Source organism: Myripristis murdjan, chromosome 7 (assembly GCF_902150065.1).
Source record: "Myripristis murdjan chromosome 7, fMyrMur1.1, whole genome shotgun sequence".
Classification (NCBI taxonomy): Eukaryota; Metazoa; Chordata; class Actinopteri; order Holocentriformes; family Holocentridae; genus Myripristis; species Myripristis murdjan.
This window is the reverse complement of record NC_043986.1, coordinates 15185491-15211795: the sequence shown is the minus strand read 5'-3', so window position 1 is coordinate 15211795 and position 26305 is coordinate 15185491. Positions and strand designations below refer to the sequence as shown.

The following is a 26305-nucleotide window of genomic DNA, read 5'->3' as shown; positions in this document are numbered from 1 at the left end:
ATGCCTCTTAAAAGAGTTCAACAATTGGGCAAATACAGGCGAGGTAGTGAAAATACATCTGAGGCTGACATCAGATTATACAGATATCAGTGCATCCTGAGAGCTGATAGACTCACAGCTACTTGAGGATATCAGACAGTTTCTCCACGTAGTAGTCATAGTTCTCCTGACAGTCCTCCCAGGGGGTGAAGCTCTGCTCTTCCTTCTCCACATACGTCTCCCAAACATGAAGGAAGTCAGACGGCTTCATCATCCGCAGCTTGCAGCCCGCGCCGACCAGGGCCTTCAACCCCTCCACGATCTCCGGCTCTTCCCACCCGAAGAGGCGGGAGCAGAATATGCAAAGGCGGAGCTTCTTACGCTGCTGAAGGATGTTGGCCAGTTTGGCTGCACAAGCCACACAGGGACTGGACGAAACATACCATGTGACATCATACTCCAGGGAGGAGTTGTAGTTAGGTAGTACCTGTAGGGGTGACGATGAGGGGGATGAGACAACAGGCAAAGAAAGAAGAACAACTGATTGTAAAGTTTTAGAAATGTGGCTTTCCACAGAGTTCAAATATGTTAGTGTAACATGACACAAAGGACAGCTGAGCATGTGAGTGTGCCTTACCTGTTGAAAGAAAGCCTCCTCAGCATGAGCTGTGGCATGCTCATCTTCCATATAACCTTTCAGAGGCTCCATGCTGCCTCCTTTTGTATCCACTCGGAAGCACAGTAGGGTCTTGTTCCGCCCTGATGAGTACTCCACGTTCCTGAACTGAAACTTAAAGTAGAATGGGCTCATTTGTTCCCTGGGTGAGAGAGAGGTGGAAAGTGAAAGAGAGACATTTCATGAATCTAATATGAAGTCTTTTTTGTTTTTTTGTTTCAAGAAACATCCGTGCAAGTGTTTCACAAAACATTATTTATTTAGCCCCAGCCCCTGTGGCTGGGGCTTTTTAGTATGAGGCTCAGATGAGCGTGACTGAGTGAAAAACAATCAACATGCTCTTTCTATCCGCAATGCTCTCAAAGTAAGCTGCCAATCTCAATCACCGTTCACTTATAGTGCACACATCACAGTGGAGCCAGAAATGCCAAACCAGGTGAAAAGGCGTTTGCGTCCATGCATAAATAGATCGAGGACATGAGTCACTCACTCGATGATGAATTTAACCATCCATCCAAGACTGTCAACCACACAAAATTCACAGAGAAAGCCTAATAAAAGAGTGATGATGGTGAGTCCTCAGCACAAATGACACAGTAAATAGAGTATGAATGCTGCTACCAGGGTGAGTAAACTGATGCTTCTCTAAATATTGCTGGCTTCCAAAATGTCCCATGATGTGTGGATGTGCCAAGCCATGGATAACTCATGATTCAATAGATTTACAAAACATGTGCACCTTCTGCCTTTCTTGATTAAACCATTGTTATATTGTATATGCGTAGCCAAGGGGATTACACAAATAAATCTCTTCTATCCTTAATATTAAATAGCTAATGCTCAAAGGCAGAGATTGAGGGATGCTTTGGGCAGAGTGATATAGCAGGAGCTGGCTTCTGCGTTGTCTCGGTGACTCATCTCTATTCTTACTGCTGGGTTAGTAAAGATGGCAGGTGCAAGTCATTAGTATCCCTCCTCATTCAAATCAAGTACATTACACTGAGAATATACTGACTTACAAAAGGGGGCTACAAAGCGAAAATAAATCACTATTCTCTAAACTTTTATGCAGCAAAAGAAGGTACAAGACAATCAGTATGTCAAAGTGATATATGTAGCCTCTTTGTAATGTCTTCATTTGATCTTACCCACCCTGTGACGATCTCAAAAGGTGGCAACTCTATGGGCTCAAACTCTCCATTCTCTTCCGTCTTTGTGGCCTCCGCTCCTTCCGTTGTCCCTCCATCTTTCGTCCTCTCCTCCTCCGCCTTGGGCTGCTCGGGGGTCTTCTCCGGCTTTTTCACAAGTTTGTCGGGCTTCTTCACCGTTTTCTCCTTCACCTTCTCCTTTTCTTTGTCTTCGTGTGTTTTGTTCTCCACCTTCTTCTCTTTGCTCTTCACACTGGGCCGTTTGCTCCTGTCAGCCATGATCTTGTGTGTATGTGTGTGTGTGTGTGTGTGTGTACAAGTATGTTAGAGAGGAAGGGATAAAGAGGGAGGAGAGACAGAAAGAGGGCGAGAGGGTGTCAGCCCCTGCAAGAGGAGTGATACCCTGAGTGCTTTTACAGAAATAGATGCTATTGTGTGCTATGGTCAGAGAGAGAATGTGTGAGCGTCTGGCCAAGGCAGCGATATGTGGCTCAGTTAACTCACCCCTCCTACCCCTCTCTATGTCCTGGCTATTAAAAGGTCAAAGGGCAGCAGTGTTTGTTCAAGTGAGGAAATGTGAGACTAATGACTGGACTGATATATCTTACATGCTTGACAGAGCACCCAAATTAAGAACAGATTGTTACCTATTTTGTGCGTAAAAGATACAATCACAAATGTACACAAAAAGCCTTAGATCCCCAGTCCATCAGGCTTTGTGACTGTCAACAGGCCAACAACAGGCGGGTTATTAATAACAATACTTTGGCTGTGTGTGTGTCTGTGTGTACGGGTAACTAGGGTCCTCTTTTGATACTGAACACCACTTTCATTCTTGCCAACTCCAAAGTCCCGCAGCCTGCTGGGCCTTAGCAATACACCAAGGCCAGCTAAAGGGCATCCCAAACAGGGGAAGTGGGTTGGTGGGGGCCAGAGTAGTGCAAACAAACATTTATATACACACATGCACACACACACACACACACACACACACACACACACACTGTGAATGTGTAGAAGCAGCAATTGTCTCTGTGCTATGAATAAGAGTGTACAAGCGTGGTGTCGCCCAGTGCGCATGTGCCCATGAACAATCAATCTCTGAAATCACCCTGCATCAATATGGTCCTCTGCTGAGGCCACTGGGTGGGGGAGGGGAAAAATTGGTTTTGCGAGAGTGTGTATGCGGACGCAAAATGGCTTTCTGCACTGCAGATGTAATAACTTGAGGCATAAGGGAGAGGGCGGGAGGGAGGGGGCAGTTCAATTACAATTTCCTCCCCTCCCTCAGTCTCACTCTCTGCCAAGTAATTCATTTCAGAGGCAATTACCAATAGGACTGCAGCCCAGCCTGCTCGTCTAACTCAAATGGATGAGCTGTCACAGCCAGGGGGAGGGAGAGGGAGGCTTCAAGCTGCTCCACAACCTCACAAACAACAACACACCCATGGGAAGAGTGAAAACACTTTTCAAAGGACATAGTACATAAGCACACTGACACGACCGCACAGATATCTAGCATAACATCTAAATCTAGAGACATCCTGGGGGTGATGATCATTAAGATCACAGCAATCTGTGATAATTATGATCTGGGAGGTTAATCTCATTGTGTCTAACTCAGATTAAGGCACTGTCTCTTAAGTGCTTTTCACCCCTGCATTACAAGAAAGCTACTTTGAAAACACACACACACACACACACACACACACACACACACACACACACACACACACTGGAATGGGCTGTTGTGTTGCCATTGGTGACCAAGAGATAGAATCCTTGTGACAGTCCTAATCAGATCTATTCAATTTCCTTCACAACCAGTCACAAACAAATTGATTGATGGTTTTGTCTTCCTTTGTTTCTTATTAATCACAAACATCAAGCAATACTATTAGTCAGCTTGTACATTCTGTTTTAGGGTGAAGGTAACGACAAAACATACAGCTATGCATCTCTTTCTCCTATTTATTTCCATGTATTTTTAGGTAGGCAGGTTTTGTGAGGCTTGTGGGCTGTGGGAGAAAGGACAGAGTAGGATGTGACTGCTGCCTGCCTGCTGACTCAAATTCAGCTGTAATGGAATTACTTCCAATTACCCAGCCTCCCCACCAGCCCAGCCCAGAGCAACAGAGTCCCTGCATAAAGACAAACACACACTGCTAGAGTCAAGGTTTATCCCTTAAACTTATGCCAAGCACAGGGTCTTCACAATAATTCAGTGGAGTCACACCAAAAAAAGCCTCTGCTGCCACATGCATAGATCTTCTCTGAGGTTTCTAGGGCAGAAGCAGGTCAAACCTATTTCAATTCCACACAATTCTGGAGTGGAATTGGACATGAAATTCGGAAAGGAAAAAGGAGCCATTAATGAATTTGAAATGGAATTGACCTCCACTCTGTCAGGGGGCATGTGAGGTTAGAAGGATTTGAGGGGGGAAGCTATAAATGCATTAGGGTCAAAAAATGAGCCAGACACAGTAACTTTCAGCTTTCCTTCCACTAGCTTGAAAACAGCACATAAACATGAATACGCACACATACCTGCACACTACACACCTCTGCATTAAGGAGTGAAACTCATTTATTATGATGTCCCAGTGGTGAGGCATACATACAGAGAGAAATGAAAAAGAAAAAGGGGATGATGCAATGCCTTGTTGTTAACTGGCTGATGCCTTCCATTCCTCAATCATTTTTACATCAAATTTGATGATTTACAACCTCTAGGGTTATTGTTCATATATGTAAATAAACTGAATACTATGCATTAAAATGACCACTTGGTAATCCTTGGTATTTCACTAGAGTAATTATCGGCTGGTAGTGTACAGGCACAAGCTGTCTTTGGGGGTGGCAGGATGTAGGGTGAGAGGTTAGTGGTCTTGTACTTATCTGGAGTCCCTGCTCAGGCTAAAATGTCAACGTAAATGCTTTAGTATTGATCTGCTTTTGGCCACTTGGTCCACAGCATGTATTAGGATAGTCCTGCAGACTACATGGTATATCCACACTTATAGTAGCCTGGAAAGCCCTACTCAACAATGGAAACTAGGCCTCCGTTCTGATGTCTGCATGTCTTATATCAACAAATGATGTACAAGGACTGGATTGTTTCTAGCTCAAGTGCTTTGAAGACAAATGTAGGTTGGTATCCAAGAAGTAGCTTTATGGTAAGTAAAAAAAAAAAAAAAAGTTGTGACAACCCTTAGTAGATCTTTAGATGCGAGAAACACTTAACTCTAAACTCTAAGTCCATAATAATCTGTAGTTAGCTTTGAGGTAGATGAGTGTCTCCAGGTTCTTTGGTAAGACACGGCCTCTCTCCAGCCGCAGACAACGCCCGGCAGCAGCGAAAATGCTCTCCACCACAGTGCCACTAGCAGGTATGGTGAAAGCCCTCTTAGCCACCTGGGCAAGCAGAGGAAAGTCAATTGCCTTGCGCCGCCAGTAATGCAAGGCCTCCTCGTCTGTGGGTTCCTCACGCAGGTAGACGGCCAGCTCCTGCTCCAGGCTCTTGGCCTGTGTTGTGGGTCTCTGCTTGATGAAGGAGAACAGCTTGCAAGGCCGGGACAGTGAGGAGACTGGTGATGGAGCTGAGGCAGGAGGAGACTGGGCTTGGGAATGGAGGTCTGTGATGGGGTCTAAGGGGCTGGAAGCCGGGGAATGTTTGGTCAACTCCTCTAGGAGAACTTGCCTGTGCCAGTCGGGGTTGCTGCTCCATGTGAGCTTGAACTGGGGGTCCAGGGTGGTGGCAGTTATGTAGAGGGGATCCTCAAGGATTGGGGCCAGCTGACGCTCCACAGCCTGGCTGAGGCCCACAAGTAGAGAGGGGCAGTGGGGGGCTGAGGTCTCCGAGAGGTGCTTACGAAGGCCCAGGACACATGGCAAGGCTAGGCTGATTGATACGTGTCTGTCTGTGAGTCTGTTTTCTTGTCTGTCCCCGCGCACCATGTCCCAGGCCTCAGTGAAGGGCTCCAGAGTGTCAGTCAGCTCCCTCAACAGGGCCCTCTCTGGGCCACCCAGTGCCAGCTCCCCTCGACCACTCACCTCCTCAAGGAACTCTACTGAGTCCAGCAGCCGTCGAAGCACCTGCATGCAGTGATACAGTCAAATCCAACACCAATAAACAGTATCCAAACAATCAAGGAGCCAGTGAAACTTTTGAAATAATTCATGACACAAACATTAACATCGCTCCATAATGTCATAATAGGACTCTTGCTGAGAAAGGAATGTAATTAATGTCCATTATGTGTACTAATGCATTTGTAATATCACATACCTTAAGCTGAGCAGCCCAGTCTCTTATAACAGGAGCGGTGCTTCCTGGTCCTCCCATCACCACGCCAGGACCATCGAAAACCTGGCTAAGTTTCTCTGGTGGGACAGCAGAGGTAATGTAGTTGTAGAAGCAAGCAGCTTTGGCCAGCGTGGAGGAGAGCTGTGGACAGGAGTGCAGCCCCTCTCTGATACACTGATCAAGGGAGCGAGAGAAACAGTCCACTCGACATACACCCAGACCCTGCTCCCACGATTCCTCCCAGTCTGCTTCTTCTCTGCCCTCACTGTGACCATTGCTACTCCCTTCCTCCAAATCATTGCCATTGTCCCCCTCTTCCTCATCCTCCTCCTCCTGCCCAATTCCATGAATACTGAAGCCAGGAAGACAACATGGCTGTAGGGTTGTTGTGGCCAGTAAAGGGTCAGCAACGACACGAAACGCTCTCCCAGAAACACCATGAGAGTGACACACCTCATCAAAATCTGCAAGCACGCGATTCACAGAGCTTCCACCAGTCAGGGGAAGGCATGCCAGAAGGGCTGAACGCATCTGCCAGTCAGATGTAAGAAAATGACAGGTGACACCGAGGTACCTAGAGAGAAGAAAAAAATATGACTCCTCAGTGAGTGACTGAATTAAATCAAGTGGCCACTGGTTGTGGTGCTGTTGGTTAGTTTTAGCAACTTACCCTGAAGTGGCTCCAGAGAGGCCCCTCCAGAGGTCTAAGCTAAGGCTGAGAGCATGTGCTGAGGCCAGGGCCTGACGGGATGCCAGCTGAGCCTGGTAGGCATAGGCTGGAAGCAGCTGGCTCTGGAGGTAGTGTTGGGGCTCTGGGGTGTAGCGTGGCTCCAGGAGCTGCAGCAGCTCCCTGAAGCCTTGGTTCTCCACCATGGACGTCGGCTGAAGGTCACGCACAATCATCTTCGCTATGGCCTCAGAGATTAGAACCTAATGGTGACAAGAACCAGGATGAATTTTATTACTGGAGAGGATTTTTTAACCCTACTGTGTAATTGCTTTGTTATTACACTTAATAGAAGGATGTTATTTATACAGTGGGAACTTGCAAATTCACACTGATAAGTGACTTTGGACGGTGACCCACACCTGCCGTGGGTCATGTCTGTCAAACTTGGTCACTCCGCCTCCAGCGCCTCCCCCTACTCCTCCCTCCAGTGTTCCTATTCCTCCCACTCCTCCTCCTCCTCCACTGCTGATGGGGTGGGTGTAGCGAGTGTTCCCTCCATTGGCAGTGAAGCTGTGCAGTGAACCAGACGAGTAAGCCTCTCTCTTCATATCCTTCCTTTTCACAAACTCATCATACATAGCCTGGTGCTTACGCTGTAAGAGAGTGATGGGAGGTTGGGAGTGGGATGGGAGCACAACAACAATAACACTGTTATTTACTGACAACCACAAGAGTTCAGTTTTGGTGTCTGCATCTTGATGCTATACTGTCTTTTAATATCTGTGAGGAGGTATGCATGGACAACCCCCTGGTAAAGAAGAGCAACAGACTGCCATTACAGTCAATCTGATGGCAAGACAGCTGTTTAAGTGAAATTACCTAGAAGATGTCACGGAACAATCTTATGTGTTTACCAGTGATACATTATAAACAGTACTAGGTCAAGGCCAGGAATAAATGCACAAGAGAACGCTGGGTTTCATGCTGGCAGGGATTAAAAAAAACACGATTTATTTTGAAAGCATTACCTTGAGATGCGTTACGAAGTTGGACGTGACACTTCGCTTCGCCTGAATCCTGGTGCCACAAGCCTTGCAGTTAGACTCGATCTTGCCATTTTCACCCTCAAACACAATATTAAAGTAATCTAGAATAGAGACTTTAGAAATTGACGCCATTGAAGCTTGCAGTTCCTCTGCTTAGAAGTAAAATCAACTTGCGATGAAGGACAATCCGAGTCTGAGGGACGTATCTCACCTCGCCCCTGATCATGAGCGCAGGCCAACGTGTTTACTTCTCAATCCCCATGATCACACATCAAAAAATGTTGCTGCTAGTTGCGCAGACAATAGGGGAAAAAATGATTTGCAAGCAGGAGTTGCGTCGCTTGCACGTCCGAAATCGGCCACAATCGGGCTACACTGGCTGTTGCGGATGTTTGGAAACAGCAGTGAGATTATTGTGCGGCTGCATCCGTTGTTTCTGCGCTCCCATCCGTCGTACCTTCGGACGCAACCGGAGTGGAGGCAGAGAGGCTTGCTTCACGGAGGCATACAGACGGGCTACCTCTATAATTGGACCAGGAAGTACACACAATAAACGGGAGTTTCGTTTCCTACTATTTCGACTGTTCCCGGCTGTGTTCGGCTGGCCCCAGTCAAGCTGCTATGCTTTAGTGAGGATCCGTCGGTGGTGGCGCTCGGTCCAATGTTTTCATTTCATGGTTGGATCCGTGAAGGAGGGAGGGACTGGAGCAATTTTCCTCTGACAGACCTCTTTTTGAGAGGACCCGAAAATGCTCAGGATTGGTTCCCGAGGTTGGGATAGAATTATGACTCCTTCCGTGCAAGAGTATCAGAATAAACATCATTCTTATTTGGCTCACTGCACTGCTTTCGAAATTAAACACCCAGATTGTAATCAAAACATTTTAATGGAATATGTTCAAACAGGGTCTCTGTTTAAATAAACATGGTGCAGCCTATAGAGCTGATTTTACTAGGCCTGAGTGAAAAATTCAAATGAGCAAGCACCAATCAAACACACACACACAAACACACAAATCACCTTCATTACACATTTGCTAGACAGTCAAAACAGCACAGATTTAAACAATAAATTATCTAGTAACTGTCAATTGTGTGGATCTCTAAACATCTGTTTTGTGGTACAGACTTGAAATCCAGCAGGGAGAGCTGTCGGAGCAGGATGGCTCCCCTTAGGCATCCTAATCCACTGTGACTCCATCCTGAACCTGTCACTCCGTATGACCGGAGGCTACTCTCGGCTCTTCCCCAGGTTTTACTCAACACAATCAATTAGTCTGTGACCTTGTCCAACTGAGCTGCAGAGGTTTTCTCCACAAGTGCACATTTCTGTTTCATGCTCAGCTTCAGGTCCTCTCTGGCGGTGCAAACTGCACTCTGAAGGCTTGCGATCTCAGCAGAGAGCTCAATCACTGGAACATAACAGGAAAAGGAGAGAGGGGAAAGGGTGGGGAACAGGATTTAGTCCACCAGTAATCAATTCACTGGGTTCATAGTCCATGCATCAATACCATCGGCCACACGTGAATCTAAAGAGTTCAATAGTGCTTGTGAACAATTTAAGCTTCACTTGAAAGTGAGATGTTGGATGTAGGATGGGTTGGATGTGATCAGTTATTCCTTAAGCTAAATAATGTCTTTCACACACAAAAAAAGTGATCCAACGTTACCTTCATTTTCTCATGTCAAATGCCAATTTAGACTGTTTTGAAATTGCTGACCTCCCATCAGGACCACACATTGACATTAAAAGGGCAGCGGCTTGTGAAAAAAGTAAGATCACTCGCACAGCTTAATTATTTTTGATGGAGCAGGTTTTTTTTTTTTTTTTAAATTAGCTTCCTATTTTCTTTGTTAACATCCTTTGTTTGTATGCAGTGAATCTTTTTTTTTTTTTGGTCATAATAGCTGTCTCTCGTCTCTATGTTGTGCACGCTCTCTTTGTATCTGCATATTATCACTGCTTTTATCGTTGATTGCATTTTCAGCTCTTTCCTTTCTATCAACTGTGCTTTTAACTGTTGCCTGCCTGGGGACTACAGATGAAAATTAGCCTTTCTGGCTAACTCTGGCATTTTTCAGAAATGTTATTAACATGCACTGTCCCTTTCCAATAAAGTAATAAACTAAAAATAAATTACAGTCATGACTGCATTCTAGAAAAGCAATTTACAGGGGCTCAAGCCACCTTTGAAACCTGTTCACTTATGTACCTGCAATTCATCAACATCATTATCAAGACTACAAAGTAGCCTTCTTTAATATACTGGCTCATTCTACCAACAAAGTTTTATTCTGCAGATTAAAAAAATTAAGACCATATTACTTGGTTATATTCTAAATAAAATTGTGGTAGTTTTTTTTTTTTTTTTTTAAATTGCATTGAACTGTTAATATGTTCTAAAGTACAGTACCACACCTTGCTTGAACGATGACTGTGCCTGTTTGAGAGTTTGTGGCACCAGGATCCCAAACCATTTCAGTGGATCTTGCTGAGGATTTTGGTCACGTTTGATTACTGGAACGACCTCAGAAGGCTCCGTTTTTGTCAAGAGCCTCTCACTGCCTGCTTTTTCAGTCTCCTCTTTTTCTGTGGAGTTGTTTTTTGATTTGATTCTTCTCCTCACACCTGTGAATTCAAAGAATGTAATGAGCAACAATTCTGTTGCTTTATGGTGGAAGAAAATGAGACATTTTCAACACCTTGTTGACTGTGATGGACTCACCTTCTTCTTGAGGTCCAATATCCTCCACAGTCTTCACATCTTTTCCAGACTCATTGTTACACTTCTGAGTGACTCTTTCGATGCAGAACTCCACCTCATTGTTATCCAGTGTTCTGTAACATTAATCAAGGTAATAAATAAATAATGCATCCTAAAGGAAAAATTTAAGCAGCACTGCCTCCATGAAACAGCACCAGTACTGAACTACAGCAAACACCTTACATTACAGCACACAATGACAAACACAAAAACATCTCAAGACACAGACTGTGAGATAAGATATGTCTAACAACTCCTCACCTGGTGTGTACGTGGACCAGTGGCTCTATCTCACTTGCATACTGAAGAGCAGAGACCTGTTTGTTTCCCATGGAATACCGCGCCTTGGACATGGAAAACCATCCCTGTGTGGAGTGTTAAATGTTAAGATATAATCTTTGTCAGTCACAAATAGACACAATGGGTGAGAGAGGAGGGCGCAGGAATACATATATATATTTTTTAATAAAAATAGTGTACTACTGAATAACCTTTCATCAGACCTGCAGGCCTAGTGGACGTTAAGGAGCTGCATATCCGACTAAGGATATGAGCAGACTATCCTGTGGCTGTATTGTTTGTTAAAGGTCAGTTTAATCAGTGGATGCACTCAAAGCACAAAGAAAGAGTGATCTAATAGTTCAACTGCACTATTTGCCTCTGGTGCTGTTTTGGACAATCTGTCAAACTTGGCTGTGTATTATGGATCTTGATTATTTGTTTACATGTAATGATTTACTAGTACAGAATAAATATATTCTTGTGCACACCAGAGTGACAGGTGCGGACGTGAGTGGAGCAGCTTTGGAGTGATTTCCGCACTCAATCAGGCATTTAAAATTTATTTTTTTGAAAAAAGTCAGGAATCCCGGCATTACAGTTTGCAGTACCTCCATTAAAAAAATGCTTTGCAACCGGTTTATAAGCAATAACAGCAATAATTACAGGATATTATTTTGCAGCATTATCCGACTGAGCAGTGTCCAAATAACCACACAGTATATTATCCTGTTCGCAGGGGAGCCCTACTGGTGTAAAAGGCAATCACAGGTTTAATTTGTATTAGTTTTCTTGATAATCTGCGTTTGTAGTCCCACCTGCTCTATGAGAGAGTTGAGAGCAGCTCGCTTCTCCTCCAGTAACTCCAGCTGCTCCATGCAACGAAGCAGCTTCTCGTCCAGCATGAGAGACGATTCTTCCAGCTCTGACTGACCCATTCCGGCTTGTTTGCTTAAGTATTTCTCGCCGCAATGTAGACGATTATCGCTGAAACATGTTTGTGTAGATGAGGTTTAAAGGGTTTAGCGCTGGACGTTATGACCGACTACTTCCGTTTAAAATCATGTGATGCACATACGTCACGTTTTACTCAACATCATGGGTTAAGCCAATCGCGGTGAAGCCCCAGAACTCTAACAAATATTTTCTGACAAAAATGCCAAAATTGGGCTTTTTTGCACACATTTTGGAGTATTGTCCTGTCGGCCACAATTCAGAAAACTAATAAAAACACTTACAGCAGCTGCGCCTTTAGTAAGTCAACTGTATCTTTAGTAAGGATGCTACACACCCGCTGTTTAAAAAATTAACACGTTTAGCTGCAAAGTATGCACACATGCCTTGACCTTAATTTAGCTTCCTCAGCAACATCCCAGTAGTTCGGAATGACACACTGTTTTAGGAAAAAGGATCAGTTCCCATACCGGGAGTCGAACCCGGGCCGCCTGGGTGAAAACCAGGAATCCTAACCGCTAGACCATATGGGACTGTTGTTTTCACTAAGGTAGGCACACTTTATAAAAGGTATACACACCACCTGTTCATGGCTATTTTTTTTTCAGCTAAAATTTCTGAGTGTAGCCTACATGCTTCCCGTCTCGACAAAAGCTTTGTTATGAGTTTTTTCCAAAGCACTACCTTATTGACATAGTGCTGGAGCCTGGAGCACGTCGACATCAGGATCAACACTGAAGTGGCCGATAAAATAAATAAGACCCACGTTCCAAAATTATGATAGTCTCTAAGAAAATGGCAGTCGATTTGCACAGAAAAAGTAGCTAATTTCGTTAACCACGTCAGATAAGGTCAAGTTTGTTACTGGCGTTGAAGTCAACACACCTTTGACTCACGTATTAATATTAGTTACCTAAATATGATGGCTAAGGGCTAACAGAGCGATTAAAATAGCGATAAATGACATTACTTGCGACGACGTTAATGTGAAAGTTAACAGGTGACGTGTAGAGCCTCAGTTTGAACATTTGTCATACTTATTTCAAGGTCTCATGCTGCTCAAAACCTAAAGAAGACGAAACACACTTATAGCTTGGTAATGGTTTAAAAGCCCTACTGTTCCCTCAGTGCACATGACTCCCAGTAGCTCGCCGTGATCGTATAGTGGTTAGTACTCTGCGTTGTGGCCGCAGCAACCCCGGTTCGAATCCGGGTCACGGCAGGGATTAACACCCCTGGCACGGCTTGGGAGGACAACTTTTTCCCCTTTTTCTTCCTCACGAGTTTAATATTGATACAATCTTCATTTTTCTAACATAAATAATGGCGACCAGGCGCAGCTTTGTACGCTCAGTTAGTTAGTTTGCTTTAAAATTGGGAGTCCAGGTCGTTTTTCACTGTCACTGAATTGTGGAACACATCCGTGTGTAATTGTCTTGTTTCTTTTCTCTTTTTTTAACCTGTACTATCGCTAATTAATGTGGCTTTTGCTCGATTTTTTTCTTTAAAGTTCGCTCCTTGAGTTTTTGTTTTAGCTTAGGTATTTCTAAAGGTCCATGCATGCATAGGTGGTGGTCAGGCCCAACTTGGAGCTCCAACATGCAACAGCAGAGATCTCCTTTTTAATTTCTCTGCCATAATAAATGAATCACGAAAGACTTTTTCTAAAGTGTAGCCTTAAGCACGCCATGTAAACCCGTATCATGGTGTGAACACGAAAAAAAGAGTTTTTTTTTTCTCTATGCGTAAACACTGATTCTTCTCCGTTCTGATTTCTATCTTTTCGGCACAAAAAGTAAATTAATAATCTACCTCCACAGTCACAATTCACCGTCAAATCATCGATCCAATGAATGGTGAAAGAGGGCGGTTCAATGGTGTGGGAGATGCATTTTCATTGGCTACTTTCGCTGACAACATCCATGTTCCGAGCTGACAAACCAATCAGCGAGCAGACAGATCGCATGTGTCGTTATCTGCAGATATGATGGCGTCTGATTGGTCACTGTAATCACAAGTAACCGCCCCTTACTTGGCTTCCGTTTTTTAGTTTACCTGTATTCATATGGTTCTGAGACAGCCCTGTTAAGACAGCCGTAGACTCTTACGTCTTCCATAATTGTCATACCTGGTATTATTCTGTTTACTTTATGTACTCTGTTTAGCCGGACTCCCTTCATGGCAGCATCAATGGTAAGGAAAAAAGATACACTCATTTTATGCAAAATGCATCTATGTCTTACAGCTGACCTACAAATGAAATCCATCTAGTATTTACTTCATTTGCAAATTTGTTGCCAATGACTGTTACAGACCAAGTGCAATGCAATTAAGTGCTGCCACCTCTATGACTTTATGCATATTGTCTCAAAGATCAGTTATGTTGTTAGTCACATTTTAGGTCCAGACTCCAGAATGCAAGTCTTTCAACATTTTGCCCATCCTTTTCTCTAACAGGTGATGGAGGCCACCTCAGCGACAGGGGTTCTCCACCCTTACTGGCCACGTAATCTTTCCATCCCTAGTTATGTGGCCAATGACCGATCTATGTCAGAGATCCTGGTGTTTCTCTTTTCTGTGTCCGGGGTGTTTCTGCTGGTGACCTGGCTGGTCACTGGCCTGAAAGGCGCCACAGGCAGGATGACGACGTGGAGGCGTCTGGCGGTGTGCTGGTTGGCCGTCTGTGGCTTCATCCATGGCGTCATTGAGGGCTGGTTCTCACTGTATTACCACATCATTCCAGCAGACCAGAGTTTCCTGTCACAGCTGTGTGAGTAACAAGAGAAACAATTTAAAAAGTGTCTAAATATCATTAAGGGGTGATGTTGCATGTTGACAGTGCGCAATGATATGTTGTATATAAACTCTTTTCTTATCCACAGGGAAAGAGTACTCCAAAGGAGACAGCCGATATGTGATGTAAGTCATCCTTTGCACAGAAATGCAATCATAGAATAAAATGTTATTTAAAATAGAGGCATAAAACTGATTCTAACCCATGCTTTTGTTTTTCTTTTCTATCTAGAGCGGATAACTTTACTGTCTGTATGGAGACAGTGACTGCATGGATTTGGGGACCATTTAGCTTTTGGGCTGTGTTTGCCTTTTTAACCAACAAGCCCTACAGATTTGTGCTGCAACTCATAATTTCATTAGGTAAGAAGAGCAGTTACTCACAAAACAAAAATAAAATCTTCTAAAATGTAAACAGTATCGATGACACTTGGGAATTTTAACTCAGAGTGGCTGGTTCCATGGTTGTCAGTTTTCACAATTATCACTTCAGGTATATTTGCCAAGAGTGCTGGGCAATGTGGACAAAATCCATTATCACAATATCTTCAACCAAATACCTCTATATTGATAGTGCATAGATGATTATTTGTGCTTTCATAAGATATTTACACACAAGATCTTTCACATATAATCATTGGTAATGTGGATATGATTAGTGAGCAGGTAGAGGCAAATAATAGAGCAGCTAGAACCATCTAGTGAGTTAAAAGACAAAAAAATAACACTTACACCATATCATGATATTGTGAAATCCTCAAAACCCAAATCCCAGAAAACTCGTATCACCATATAGACATCAGTATCGCCCGTCCATATAGGCTCTACTGGCCATGAAATAAGACACAAGCAGGTCTCCCTCTCAAAAGTTATCTGCAGCCATTGCATTGCTGCATCTCACTGACATTTCAGTGTCAGTAATCTCATCTGTGATCTGTTTTCAGGTCAGCTGTATGGAGCAGTGCTGTACTTCTACACAGAGCATAGAGATGGCTATGCTCACAGCGAGCTAGGACACCCCATCTACTTCTGGTTCTACTTTGTGTTCTTAAACATGCTGTGGATCGTCATCCCCCTGCTGCTCATTGTGGATGCATGGAGACAGTTGTCAGCAGCTCAGACACACTCTGACGCCAGCAAGGCACACAAGTCCAAGAGGAACTGAGCAGCAGGAGGAGAGAAATGACTGTGAGATATTAGGCAACTGTCAGCAGGAGGAGGCACCAGGGTTTTGGGGTATATATTTTTTTAAACAATAGGGTGTGCTCAGAGATAACATGTTGATGCCAAGCAATATTGTTTCTATGTCATCCCAGGTTTTGGAGATACACTTTCCTTATTAAAAGAAGCTTTTTCACAATGTAGCCCGTTGCATCATGTGCTTTTGTAAAGTCAAAAGCCTAAGAACTATCTGATTTTATGGATCTTATTTTGGAGGAGTCACTATAGGCTGCGTGGAGGTGGATGGAATGTGAAATAAAATTACCTGTGTTTTCATACGATGACCCTGATTTTCTTCATATTTTTCACATAATCCTTGTGATTTCTTGGACCGAACACTCCTTAAGCTGAGGTAGCACAAGGCGTCACTGACCTGTGTTCGTACTGTACACTAACAATACATCTGACATCAAGCCTTTCATCGTGGAGGCTCTATTTAAACAATTTAAGTGCTTAACTCTGATATGAGTTGGTTGACACACAATTAGGTTGATATTACATCTGGCCAATAGAGGGCAACCTTGCTCCACTGTAGAGAGCCAAAATATCCAATAGCATCTAGCTGCAGACCCACAGATCTCACTGAGAGTTTGTGACTATCAGCATTCAAAAATACCATTTACTTTGATACTAGGGTCTGCTGTTTGCTATTCTATTTTCTATGTGTGCTATTTGAGGTACCACACTGCACATGTTCACCCCTGGAGCCTGATGAGCCCGACAGTTTACAGGGTACCCTAGAGGAAGTAAATCATTCATAAGGGTGATCAGTTACTTAATAAATTAGGGGTTCTCAGGCTTTCATTATAACGTGTTAGAGCCTATATGAGGAAAAAATACTTCTCACAAACTCTTTTGGCAAATTTATTATTTTGTTTATTTAACAAGTGCTACATTACACTATAGCATATTTCTATTAAATCATTTTGTGATGGTGCAATCATAAAAAATCCTGGAATAAAATATTTAATAATTACTGCTTGAACAGCACCATGATATCTACCTTACACCTCAAAGCAATATGAAGTTCAAAATATGTATACATATGTATACAGCTACAGCCTAGAGGCTTTTAAATACAAAGTTGTCATACAGAAATTTCACAGACACAAGTATGCAAAAAAATAAAATTACATCTGTGCGCGCACACACACACACACACACACACAGGGACATAACAAGGTCAGAAAAGTGCCAGCGGGATAAAATAATCCACAGGAAATCAGTTCATCTGATTCAGCTTCTATGAGATAATCCCACTTGTTTCCAATGCAGTTTCACTTCTTTAATGTTTGTTTGTTTGTTGTTGTTGTTGTTGTTTGTTTGTTTGTTTGTTTTTAATGTGGCAGTGATGTCATTACAATTTTCTTCAGTTTTCAAGAGAACACTACAGGCCTGAATGCTTGACACTCAAAAAATTCCAAAAAATTATGAAAGTATAAAATTGAGAGGATTTATTCTGTAAACTAAGCAGAGCCTGTAGCAGAAAAGCCTTTCAGCCTAAAACTTCATAAACCACAATGTTTTATCTTTTCCTAACTGTGCCATATAATTCATACCCATGTCATGTTTTTGTCATATGTTTTTTTTTTTTTTTTTTTAAATGTTTTTTTTTAATCAGCAGTGTGTGCCTCAAGTCTCTGAAACCAAAAACTTAAAACAAAACAACATTTTAAAGCAGAACATGGTGGCTGGGGCAGCAGGATCTCCTAGCAACACATGAGAAAACATGAGAAAACATGTTTTTAGATTATTATTATTATTATTTTTTTTTTTTTTAAGCCCTCAGAGTTAGGGTTAACAAAAAAAACTATACTTATAACTAGCTACTAGCATTTATAGATACAGATAAAACTTTAGTAACTTCAGTAAAACCTGTATTTATCCTCTCAGATAGGTGTAAGTGAACATGACTAGACTTTTGACTGTGATAAATTCCAGCTGTATTTCAGTCTCTTGACTTTAAATGTTTTTGAAAGTGAATGTTTTGTGTGTTTATGTTAGCTGTGCTAGCTGTTAGCAGTGTCGCTATTGTCAGCTAGAGTGCTCTAATGTTAGCTAGCCAGGGCAATCCGATGCCTCTCTGTAACCATGGCAACACGCGCGAGTCGGGCCACGGGGGGTAAAAATCGGTCTTCTAAAGGTGTGAGCTGTGATATCATGTGGTTCAGAGTGAAACTGGGAGAAATTAATTTATTCACTCATGACATCAATTTCTGCTGATTTACTCCGTGAACCAGCTGCTCACAACTTCATAAGACAGATTTTTTTTTTATGTATTAATGTCCGATTCTCCTGAGAGGTCAGTGAAGGCAGCAGCCTGTCAGTAAAAACAGATCAAACTACAGCTGTTCCTCTGCTGGTATTTTACTGCAGTAGAAGTAGAGGTACTGCTCTTCTGCTGGTATTTGACTGCAGTAGAAATAGCAGTAGTGCAGTAAAAATCTACTGCATTAAAAGTAAAAAGTGTCTCATTTTAAATGTACTGGCAGTAAAAGTGACTGAGCTCCTTTTTCCAAACACTAACTGTGTTAGCTGTGATCTTTTCCACGCATTTAGAAAAGGAGGAGAGAACACGCTGCACACTACATGCTTTTAAAGGGGCATTACGCTCAACTGAAGTGAGGACCCTGTAGACTCAACTGACACGTGAAATAAGCACATAATATGAATTGGGTTGAGTCTATATGGTTCTCACCATAGATATCTATAATAAAGGCTAGATGTCTTACAGCGGAGTCTGTAACGTCATCACCGGGCGGCCATCTTACCACAGGCAAGCTCTCTGGCAGAATCTATGGTAACAGACGGAAGGTGAGTGATCTGCACAAACGTAAATACTCTTATCTCGCTGAAATCTTGACGGATTTACAAACGGTTTGGTTTCTTACAAACGTTATTAATGTGGCTACAATTCTGAATGTTTGACCAGAAGTGTAACATAATTATTAATTAAGTGCAGTATTATAACTACACCTCTGACGTTTATAAAAAAACACACCGTTTGAAAATCTGTAGAAAATTGAGCAAGTTATGGTTATTTAAAAGTACATGCACCACTACCACACAACGTTATGGGTGAGCGAGTTGACTGTGGCAAGATGGCCGCCATGTGCGGACGTGCGACTCCATTGGCCAGCAGCGGCCACGAGACATCTAGCCTTTATTATAGATATCTATGGTTCTCACTGCCTACACATACTCCACATTTTTTGGCCAGTTGAGTCTAAATGGTCCTCGCTGCAGTTTTTTATGGTGCAGCTTTTATTGTGAAATTTGGAAAATGACAAAAAGTACCTTTTGCAACTTGTGCAAATTTACTCAAATTCCTTCAAAACACTTGGTATTTAAAATTCAAGCACAAGAAACCCATTAATTAGCCCAAAACGTCAAATTTCAATGGAAAAAAAAAATATCTGTACTGTTTTTGTTGTGTCTGTCTCTCCAGCCATATGACAAGATGGAGACTGGAGCTGAGCGAGCGAATTTTACTGGGAGTCACCAGAGGGAAGCAAGAACAGGGTAACGTTGGACGGACAGCGAGTTCTAGTTAATAATCTGAACCAACTGTAAACAATTTAAAACGGCTTGACTGAGGGATGTGTCGAGGGAATTACAATAATTTAGACAGGAGAAAAAGAAAGTGTGAATTAAAAGTTGGAGGTTCCTGGAGGACAAGATATGTGTGATGATGTGATGTTGAAGAAAAAAGGAGTAGATGAACTCATAACAGCCTGCTTTGTTTTTATTTTATTTTTTTTCTTTGCCATTCTCTTAATTTCCCAGAGCCACATCAGAAGTCTCCGCTGTGTCCTAGATGCGATTTTTGAGGCACTGGGGTATGCCACCGTCGTCGGCATCATGCTTGCGCTGACTACATGTTTTCCATCCCGTTCCGAGTGTTTTTTTGGTCAAAGCGACCCGGAGCACTTTGGCTCCATATTTTGGACATGGGTCAGCCTCTTCGCGGTGCTGACTCTGGATGACTGGGGGGAGATCTTCTACATCAACAAGGCCAGCGGTGAGTCTGTGTGAGCGACTGAGCAGTTGCCACCCAAACGTCTGAACCTGGAGTTCACAGTGACAGTCGTAGGCCTACTGCATGTTCTATTTCACTAAATGTTTGACCAAACTTAAACTTAAATTTGTCAATCTTAAGCTGAGCTTAAATTTGACAAAATACCTGATACCAGGAGAATGATGTGTGATTTTTTTCCTGAATTTTATCAACATTGTGACTGTTAGAAACTGTTATAAGCGTTTCAATTTTAAATGGATGTCCAGGGTTCAAATCCCCAGGTCAGCAACTCCAACAATGTGGCAGTTCATGTAGCCAATGTGGCTACATGTGACTGCTTGAGGTCATTTATAGCTCATTTCCACTATAAAGAGCCGTGCCGTGAAGGGCCGTGCCGGGCTGAGCCCAGCACGGCCCTGTTTGGCCTTGGAGTGTTTCCATTGCTTATGGTACCAGCGGGGGCGTCATAGAATTAGAGAGGCGCGCTCGTTGCCATGGAGTTGTTATAGTAACAAGAGGAGCTGTCAGTTGTTAGCCTTACTACATTAGCTTTTTGCTACTTTTTTTAATCGACAAAATCTTGTTTGAATAAAAAAGCCACCGGCAGGCAGCAGGTGGGCTGGCCGCGGCACCGGTCAGCGTCAAGCGGGCCGGCTGCGGCACCGGTCGGCGTCAAGTGGGCTGGCCGCGGCACCGGTCGGCGTCAGGCGGGTTAGGGCCGGCCCCCTTGACGCCGACCGGTGCCGCGACAAAATGCAAGAGGACCAACAAGGAGGCCCGAGCCTGGGGCCACATTGTCAACCAAGTGTTCGACACGTTTTTAGAGGTAGGCCTACGTACGAGCCGACTGCCTGATTCCTCTGCAGGAACTGCAGACGCTGCAAGGTCACCGTGTTAAATCCTGTTGTGGTGTTTCAGGCCTTTCAGGAGGACGAGGTGCAGCCCGAGGAGCCGTGCTCCTGCTCAGACAGGAGGAGCAGGAGGTCACCAACGCAGAACACCTGAGCATCTGGACTGCTCTGCTTTCACTGAAGCAGCCCAGCAGAGGAGGAGTTTCAGTTTTGATTCACTTTAGTAAAATAAATAAAATCTGTTCCTTGAGTTAGCCTACGTGCATGTGTGCAGTTAGGGTCCAGTTCCATGACAGATCAATAGCAAATAGTTAATTAAGGTGGTCATTAAGGTCTAACACAGCAGGGTTCCAGGTTTGTGAGACACTAGTCACCTAAAGTTAAAGTCATTGCTAAAATTTCCGTGTTGTTGAGGCTCTACAGTTATAATAATAATAATAATAATAATAATAATAATAATAATACTACATTTTATTTGCCAGCGCTTTCAATAAAACTCGGACACTTTACAAGAACAAAACAATTACATAATATGAACATATAAATTGCAATACATAAGTTTATCATAAAGTTAAATAATAGAATAATTTAAAAAAAATAAAAGCAATACTATTACTACTACTGCTACTAATAATATGTGAAAGGTGTCTGAGATGTCAGTTGTGTGGGGGTCAGGTGTTGTAGGCCAGTTTGAAAAGGTGGGTTTTGAGTTTGTTTTTGAAGGAGATGAGTGAGTCTGAGTTTCTGATGGATGAGGAGAAGGAGTTCCAGAGTGTCGGAGTGTAATATGTTCCTTAGAGTAACTTACACTTTGACTTCTAAAGAAGTCTCTTATGTCCAGTTTTCTTTTTTCTTTTTTTTTTTTTTGACATCCTGCCACCTGGCTGCGCCTAATTGCCAAACACAGATACACACGCACGCAGACAGACATATATCCAAATGTTAATGTAAATGTAAATGAAAACCACAGCGGCAGATGAAGACGGACTCCTGACCAACTAGCTACACAGCGTTGATGAGCAACGTTTTTTTCTTCTTCTTCTTCTTCTTCTTTCTTTTTTTTTCCCACCGGTGACCAACCCTGCGTTCATACTACCATAATATTTAGTAGGGAAAAAAAAGAATTAGCATGCATATTTCATACTAAACTACATACTTTGTAAGGGCAGCTGCAGTACATACTAAAAGTAAAAAGTATAAGTATGCGATTTGGAACGCAGGGCTTGTCTAGGCGCTGTCAGATGGAGTGACAGCGGGGACGGCCAATCACACATTAACAGGAAACGTCAGAGCCAATCGAAGAGCTTGTGAGCGGTCTAAGGGGAAACAGGACCTTCCCGTTGTGCCAAAGTTAAGTTTAAGATAACCTTCTCGCAACAGAGTGTGGAGTGATAGCGTTTGATAGCGGCTACGCTCCGGGTGCGTGGTTTGCAGAACTGGGTTGTGCCACGTCAGGTTCAGAATTAATTTAGAGAAAATTGCGCGTAACTGGTCGGGTGCGGGTTTGTAATCCTGGACCCATGTGGGACACTGGGTTCTAGCCATGGCATTGTGCGGACCACTAGAAAGGCGCTCGGGTTGCGGCCAGCAGGGGAGCATTGTCAGCTAGTTATAAGTTAATAGGCACTGTGTACTGTAATGCATTAAGGTGTTTTGTTAGCTGATACTGTGTCTACGTGAAGTAAGTTTCAACTTTTGGCTACTTTTCGAGACGTATTTTCTTAAACTACTGGAACCCCCAAATGTGTCCACGCCGAAATAGCTCAGTTGGGAGAGCGTTAGACTGAAGATCTAAAGGTCCCTGGTTCGATCCCGGGTTTCGGCATTTTGTAACACGATGACAAATACACTGAGTGCTTTTGGTACATGAAAGGGTTTGTCTGTATACCAAAAGATGTCTCATTACTATAAAACAGTGGTAAAAATAAATGCATAATATTAGTTGGTTTTTTTTTTTGTTTGTTTTTTTGGGGGTGGGGTGGGGAGGGGTGTATTACTTTGAATTGAACTGTTAACAGCCTTTAGATGTGGTGTCACTAATATGGATGAAGCTTTCTGTGGTATAAATGTATGTTGTTGTTTTTTTTTCAGCCTTTCTGCTGTTCAGTATGTTATTTCAGATGTCTACCAAAATGTCACACAAGGCCATGGACGAAGCAGAGTGACTCAAGTGTCTGCAGAGGTTTGCAGACATGCATGATTGGCCTTCCAGTGAGGGCGACAGAGGTGGCACCACTGTTATCGAAAGGTAAAATTATAAAGGCAAATACATGCTCTAACTAAAACACCCTGACAGGACACATTTTACTGTTTTCAAATATGTAACTGGTATGTTTTAGCATTGTTGTTAGTTTCCAAATATATATTTTAAATGTGTCCATTGCAACTATCCTCAGTACCTACCTATGGGTGTATATTCCTCAATATATCAGTTGAGGCATTCTGCACAATACTTATCCATTCTTACAGTCACACAAGCAACTGGAAAAAGAGCATTTATGTTTTTTTGCTGGGCAAGCATTTGTTCACAGCCTCTCTGTGGCCATCTAGTGGCTGTGTTCACCAGTGTACAAACATTGTTCTGGTGTTTGAGTGTCTGTTGAAAAGATAGCCTGTCAAGATGGTCTCTCATTCTTCAAAATTATCAAAGAATTTGGCAGCTACTGCTCTGCAACGGAGTGGTGATGGAGCAAACCACCCTTCAACCAGCTGAGGTGAACCAGACCACCTCATACAGTGGCACAACAAATGCCTAAAGGCTCAAGAGGTTGCTCTTCCCAAAGGTGTGAAGCTCCCTAAGGCAGTGGATCCTCTACAGCCTGCCAACGCACAGCCTGTTTTGCCTGTACATCATTACCACCATCATCAGCTGCATTCATACCCAATACAGCAGGGCAGGCCAGAACCAGGTTCAGGCAGCCTTCAGTCACCTAAGAGCCGTGACCTCTGTCAACATTTTTAAGAAGGGGCTCAAAACACATCTATTTAGACAGGCTTTCCCATAGGATTACGCCACTGTTGTATTTGTATTTCCTTGTATTGCCTTTGTACATTGTTTCTATTGTTTTTTATTGCATTTTTATTTTCTTAGCATCACCTTTTATACTGATTATATATATATATATATATATATATATATATATATATATATATATATATATATATATATATTGTTTTATTGCCGTCTATTGTATTTTTATTTCTTTGAATCACATTTGTATATTGTTTTATTAGCTTTGAGCATTTGTATTTTTAACTTGTAAAGCACTTTGTGAGTTCTCTCTGTGAAAAGCACTATATAAATAAATTTTACTTACTTACTTACTTACCTCCATCCAGCCTCCAGCCCCCCTACATCCAGCAAGGGTCAAGAGCAGGGCCCAGGCTTCTTAGTCCAAGGCTGACCTGTGCTTGTCGTGTCAGGGATGCGGCTGTTGCTTCCCTGCCCTGTCCCTGGTTCTACCATCACCCCGTTCCACCGGTGCTGGGCTGCACCCACTAAACGCAGATTTAATCAGTTGGCCACACTGAATATGTGCAAAAACTGTAGCCAGTTTTTCACTTCAGAAACTGGCCACCGGCAATACGATGTTACAATATTTTGCCCAAAGACTGAGACCTTGATTAAAGAACAGTGGTTAAAGGCCGTGCAAAGGGAGACCTACAAACAAAGCCTCAACATTAAGTTTTAGCTGTTTGTGTGAAGTTTGATATATTTTAACAGCTGTTGTTTTTAATGTGTCCTCATTTTGTGGAATATGGAATAAGTGTGTTAAAAAGGTCAAATAATAACAATGAATTGCCCTGACGATCAAAACCTTTACTACTTGATTAGCAATTTTACTCTGTCATCCACTGCTTATTAGTTCATTGTTCTCTTAATTATTCAAGATTTGTTTTCCTGAGTATTATTATGTTATCACTGTATCCTTTTATTCTTTTGTGTGATTGGTTCTCTGTTTCCTTGAATTATTTAACTTTGATTACACTTCATTATTTTTTTTATTATTTTGTTTTTTTATTATTATTGTCGTTCACTGTGTTCTTTAATTTGATGTTCGTATGTAGTCTCCTTTCCTATTTAGTGTGATTTCCCAATCAGCTCTTTGTTCTTTGATTTTCTTTTTTTGATTGGTGTTAATTATTATTATTTATTGTTCAGTTTGATTTTGATTGTATTTTTTCTAATCGTTTTTGAGTATCATTTGTGTGCACTTGATAAAGATTTTAAAAAATCTTGAAACTGATTCTCTGTTTGTGTCTTCATTAATACCATGACATTATTTAAATCTACTATATAATTCATTCATATATCTAGTACATTATATACTTGACTGAATGACCAATAGTTATCAAATTAGTTATCACTCATTCACCTCAATCATTACTTTCTTTCAGTTTGTCTTTAGTGCATTGTCACTTTTGAGATGCAGCCTAGATCAATGTTCAACATTTGAGTGTAGATTAAAGATTTTGAAACCTTATTTATCATTAATTTGCATGCTCAGTTTAAACGTGTGCTGTTGTATGGTCTAGCTATAATTAAGACCACTGACACCATGACGCCACTGTTCCTGTGTGTTTGGTCTCCAAGTAAGACTCAGGAGGGCTGTATACATACATCATAGCACAGACAGGACTCTTGTTATAACTGCAGGGTTACTGTGTCTACCTGGAACTATTCTTACCTGGAACTTTCCATACCTGAAAGTGGTTTTGCTGAGAAAACAGCAGCTCCTATTGTTCCTGGGGGGAGTGGGAAATGGGGGAAAGGAATAAGGATAAGTTAGTTATGGGTAACATTAGGGAAAGCCTGTAGAGAATGAATGTAAGTCAATTTAATCTTTTGGTGCCATGCTGGGAGGAAAAAAGAAAAAAAAAAAAAAAAAAAAAAACAAGCAAATAGCAAAACACTTGCACCAACTTGACATCGGCACAGGCAGAGATGTACCATGATATCTTGTTATGTAGCCACTCATAATCATTGATATGGGGAGTATTAATCAATATTCAACATCACCTCTGCTTATCAATCATAACTCCAAAGCTCACTTTATGAAGCCGGTCTGATTGTTTGGGAACAGTGGATCCCAGGTATGTTATGTGATCAGTAACTTTAACTGGAAGATTGCTGCAAAACAAAGGGAACTAAACCCTCACTTAGGGGTATAAATTCATATTTCTGCCAGTTTGTGATATACCCTGATAGTTTTTAATAAGGTCCAGTGGTAGTGGAAAAGATTCCTCAAACTTTGAAAGAAATAAAATGGTGTCAACCACATATAAATCTACGTGATGATCCATTTTTCCAAGATGTATCGGGATTATTTTCAGGTGATTTCTGATGCTGATAGCAGCAGAAAGCAACTAAAAGGGGGAGATCTCTCAGAGCTGGTCAGGACTGTTGCAGCTGGATAGGCATAGAGCATCTCTACCCATGAGCTACAATTCTTGCCCAGCCCAAATTCTTGTAAGAATTCCTCAGGTTATTCTAAGAAGGATTATGGGTCGATATGATGATGGCCTCTTCGTTATCTTTTTTTTTTTTTTTTTTTTTTTTCAGAATTAAGGAAATATTTGCAGTGTGTAATGACTGGTA

At 42.3% G+C, this 26305-nt stretch overlaps 4 protein-coding genes and 3 non-coding genes across 7 annotated transcripts; 3 read left to right on the top strand and 4 right to left on the bottom strand.

Moving 5' to 3' along the window:
- Window positions 1-118: 118 nt before the first annotated feature.
- On the bottom strand, window positions 119-2082 carry apobec2b (apolipoprotein B mRNA editing enzyme, catalytic polypeptide-like 2b). Its single transcript, XM_030056117.1, has 3 exons — window positions 1808-2082; window positions 617-797; window positions 119-466 (listed from the first exon to the last, which is right to left on the bottom strand). Exons 1-3 carry the CDS (start codon window positions 2080-2082, stop codon window positions 119-121), a joined length of 804 nt encoding a protein of 267 aa, XP_029911977.1.
- A 2286-nt stretch (window positions 2083-4368) lies between these two features.
- LOC115361492 (zinc finger BED domain-containing protein 4) lies at window positions 4369-8170 on the bottom strand. Its single transcript, XM_030054871.1, has 5 exons — window positions 7808-8170; window positions 7199-7432; window positions 6780-7039; window positions 6092-6683; window positions 4369-5898 (listed from the first exon to the last, which is right to left on the bottom strand). Exons 1-5 carry the CDS (start codon window positions 7955-7957, stop codon window positions 5056-5058), a joined length of 2079 nt encoding a protein of 692 aa, XP_029910731.1. The 5' UTR covers window positions 7958-8170; the 3' UTR covers window positions 4369-5055.
- Window positions 8171-8693: 523 nt separating this feature from the next.
- On the bottom strand, window positions 8694-11935 carry vma22 (vacuolar ATPase assembly factor VMA22). The gene is made up of 5 exons (XM_030056824.1): window positions 11688-11935; window positions 10852-10955; window positions 10552-10664; window positions 10245-10454; window positions 8694-9237 (listed from the first exon to the last, which is right to left on the bottom strand). The coding sequence occupies exons 1-5, from the start codon at window positions 11805-11807 to the stop codon at window positions 9098-9100; spliced, it is 687 nt and encodes a 228-aa protein (XP_029912684.1). The 5' UTR covers window positions 11808-11935; the 3' UTR covers window positions 8694-9097.
- A 349-nt stretch (window positions 11936-12284) lies between these two features.
- trnae-uuc (transfer RNA glutamic acid (anticodon UUC)) lies at window positions 12285-12356 on the bottom strand. The gene has a single exon. It is a non-coding gene; the product is annotated as a tRNA-Glu (tRNA).
- Window positions 12357-12973: 617 nt separating this feature from the next.
- On the top strand, window positions 12974-13045 carry trnah-gug (transfer RNA histidin (anticodon GUG)). Its single transcript has one exon. It is a non-coding gene; the product is annotated as a tRNA-His (tRNA).
- An 818-nt stretch (window positions 13046-13863) lies between these two features.
- ebp (EBP cholestenol delta-isomerase) lies at window positions 13864-16115 on the top strand. The gene is made up of 5 exons (XM_030055904.1): window positions 13864-14016; window positions 14281-14593; window positions 14706-14742; window positions 14849-14979; window positions 15561-16115. The coding sequence occupies exons 1-5, from the start codon at window positions 14002-14004 to the stop codon at window positions 15779-15781; spliced, it is 717 nt and encodes a 238-aa protein (XP_029911764.1). The 5' UTR covers window positions 13864-14001; the 3' UTR covers window positions 15782-16115.
- Window positions 16116-22458: 6343 nt separating this feature from the next.
- Window positions 22459-22531, top strand: trnaf-gaa (transfer RNA phenylalanine (anticodon GAA)). Its single transcript has one exon. It is a non-coding gene; the product is annotated as a tRNA-Phe (tRNA).
- Window positions 22532-26305: the final 3774 nt, after the last annotated feature.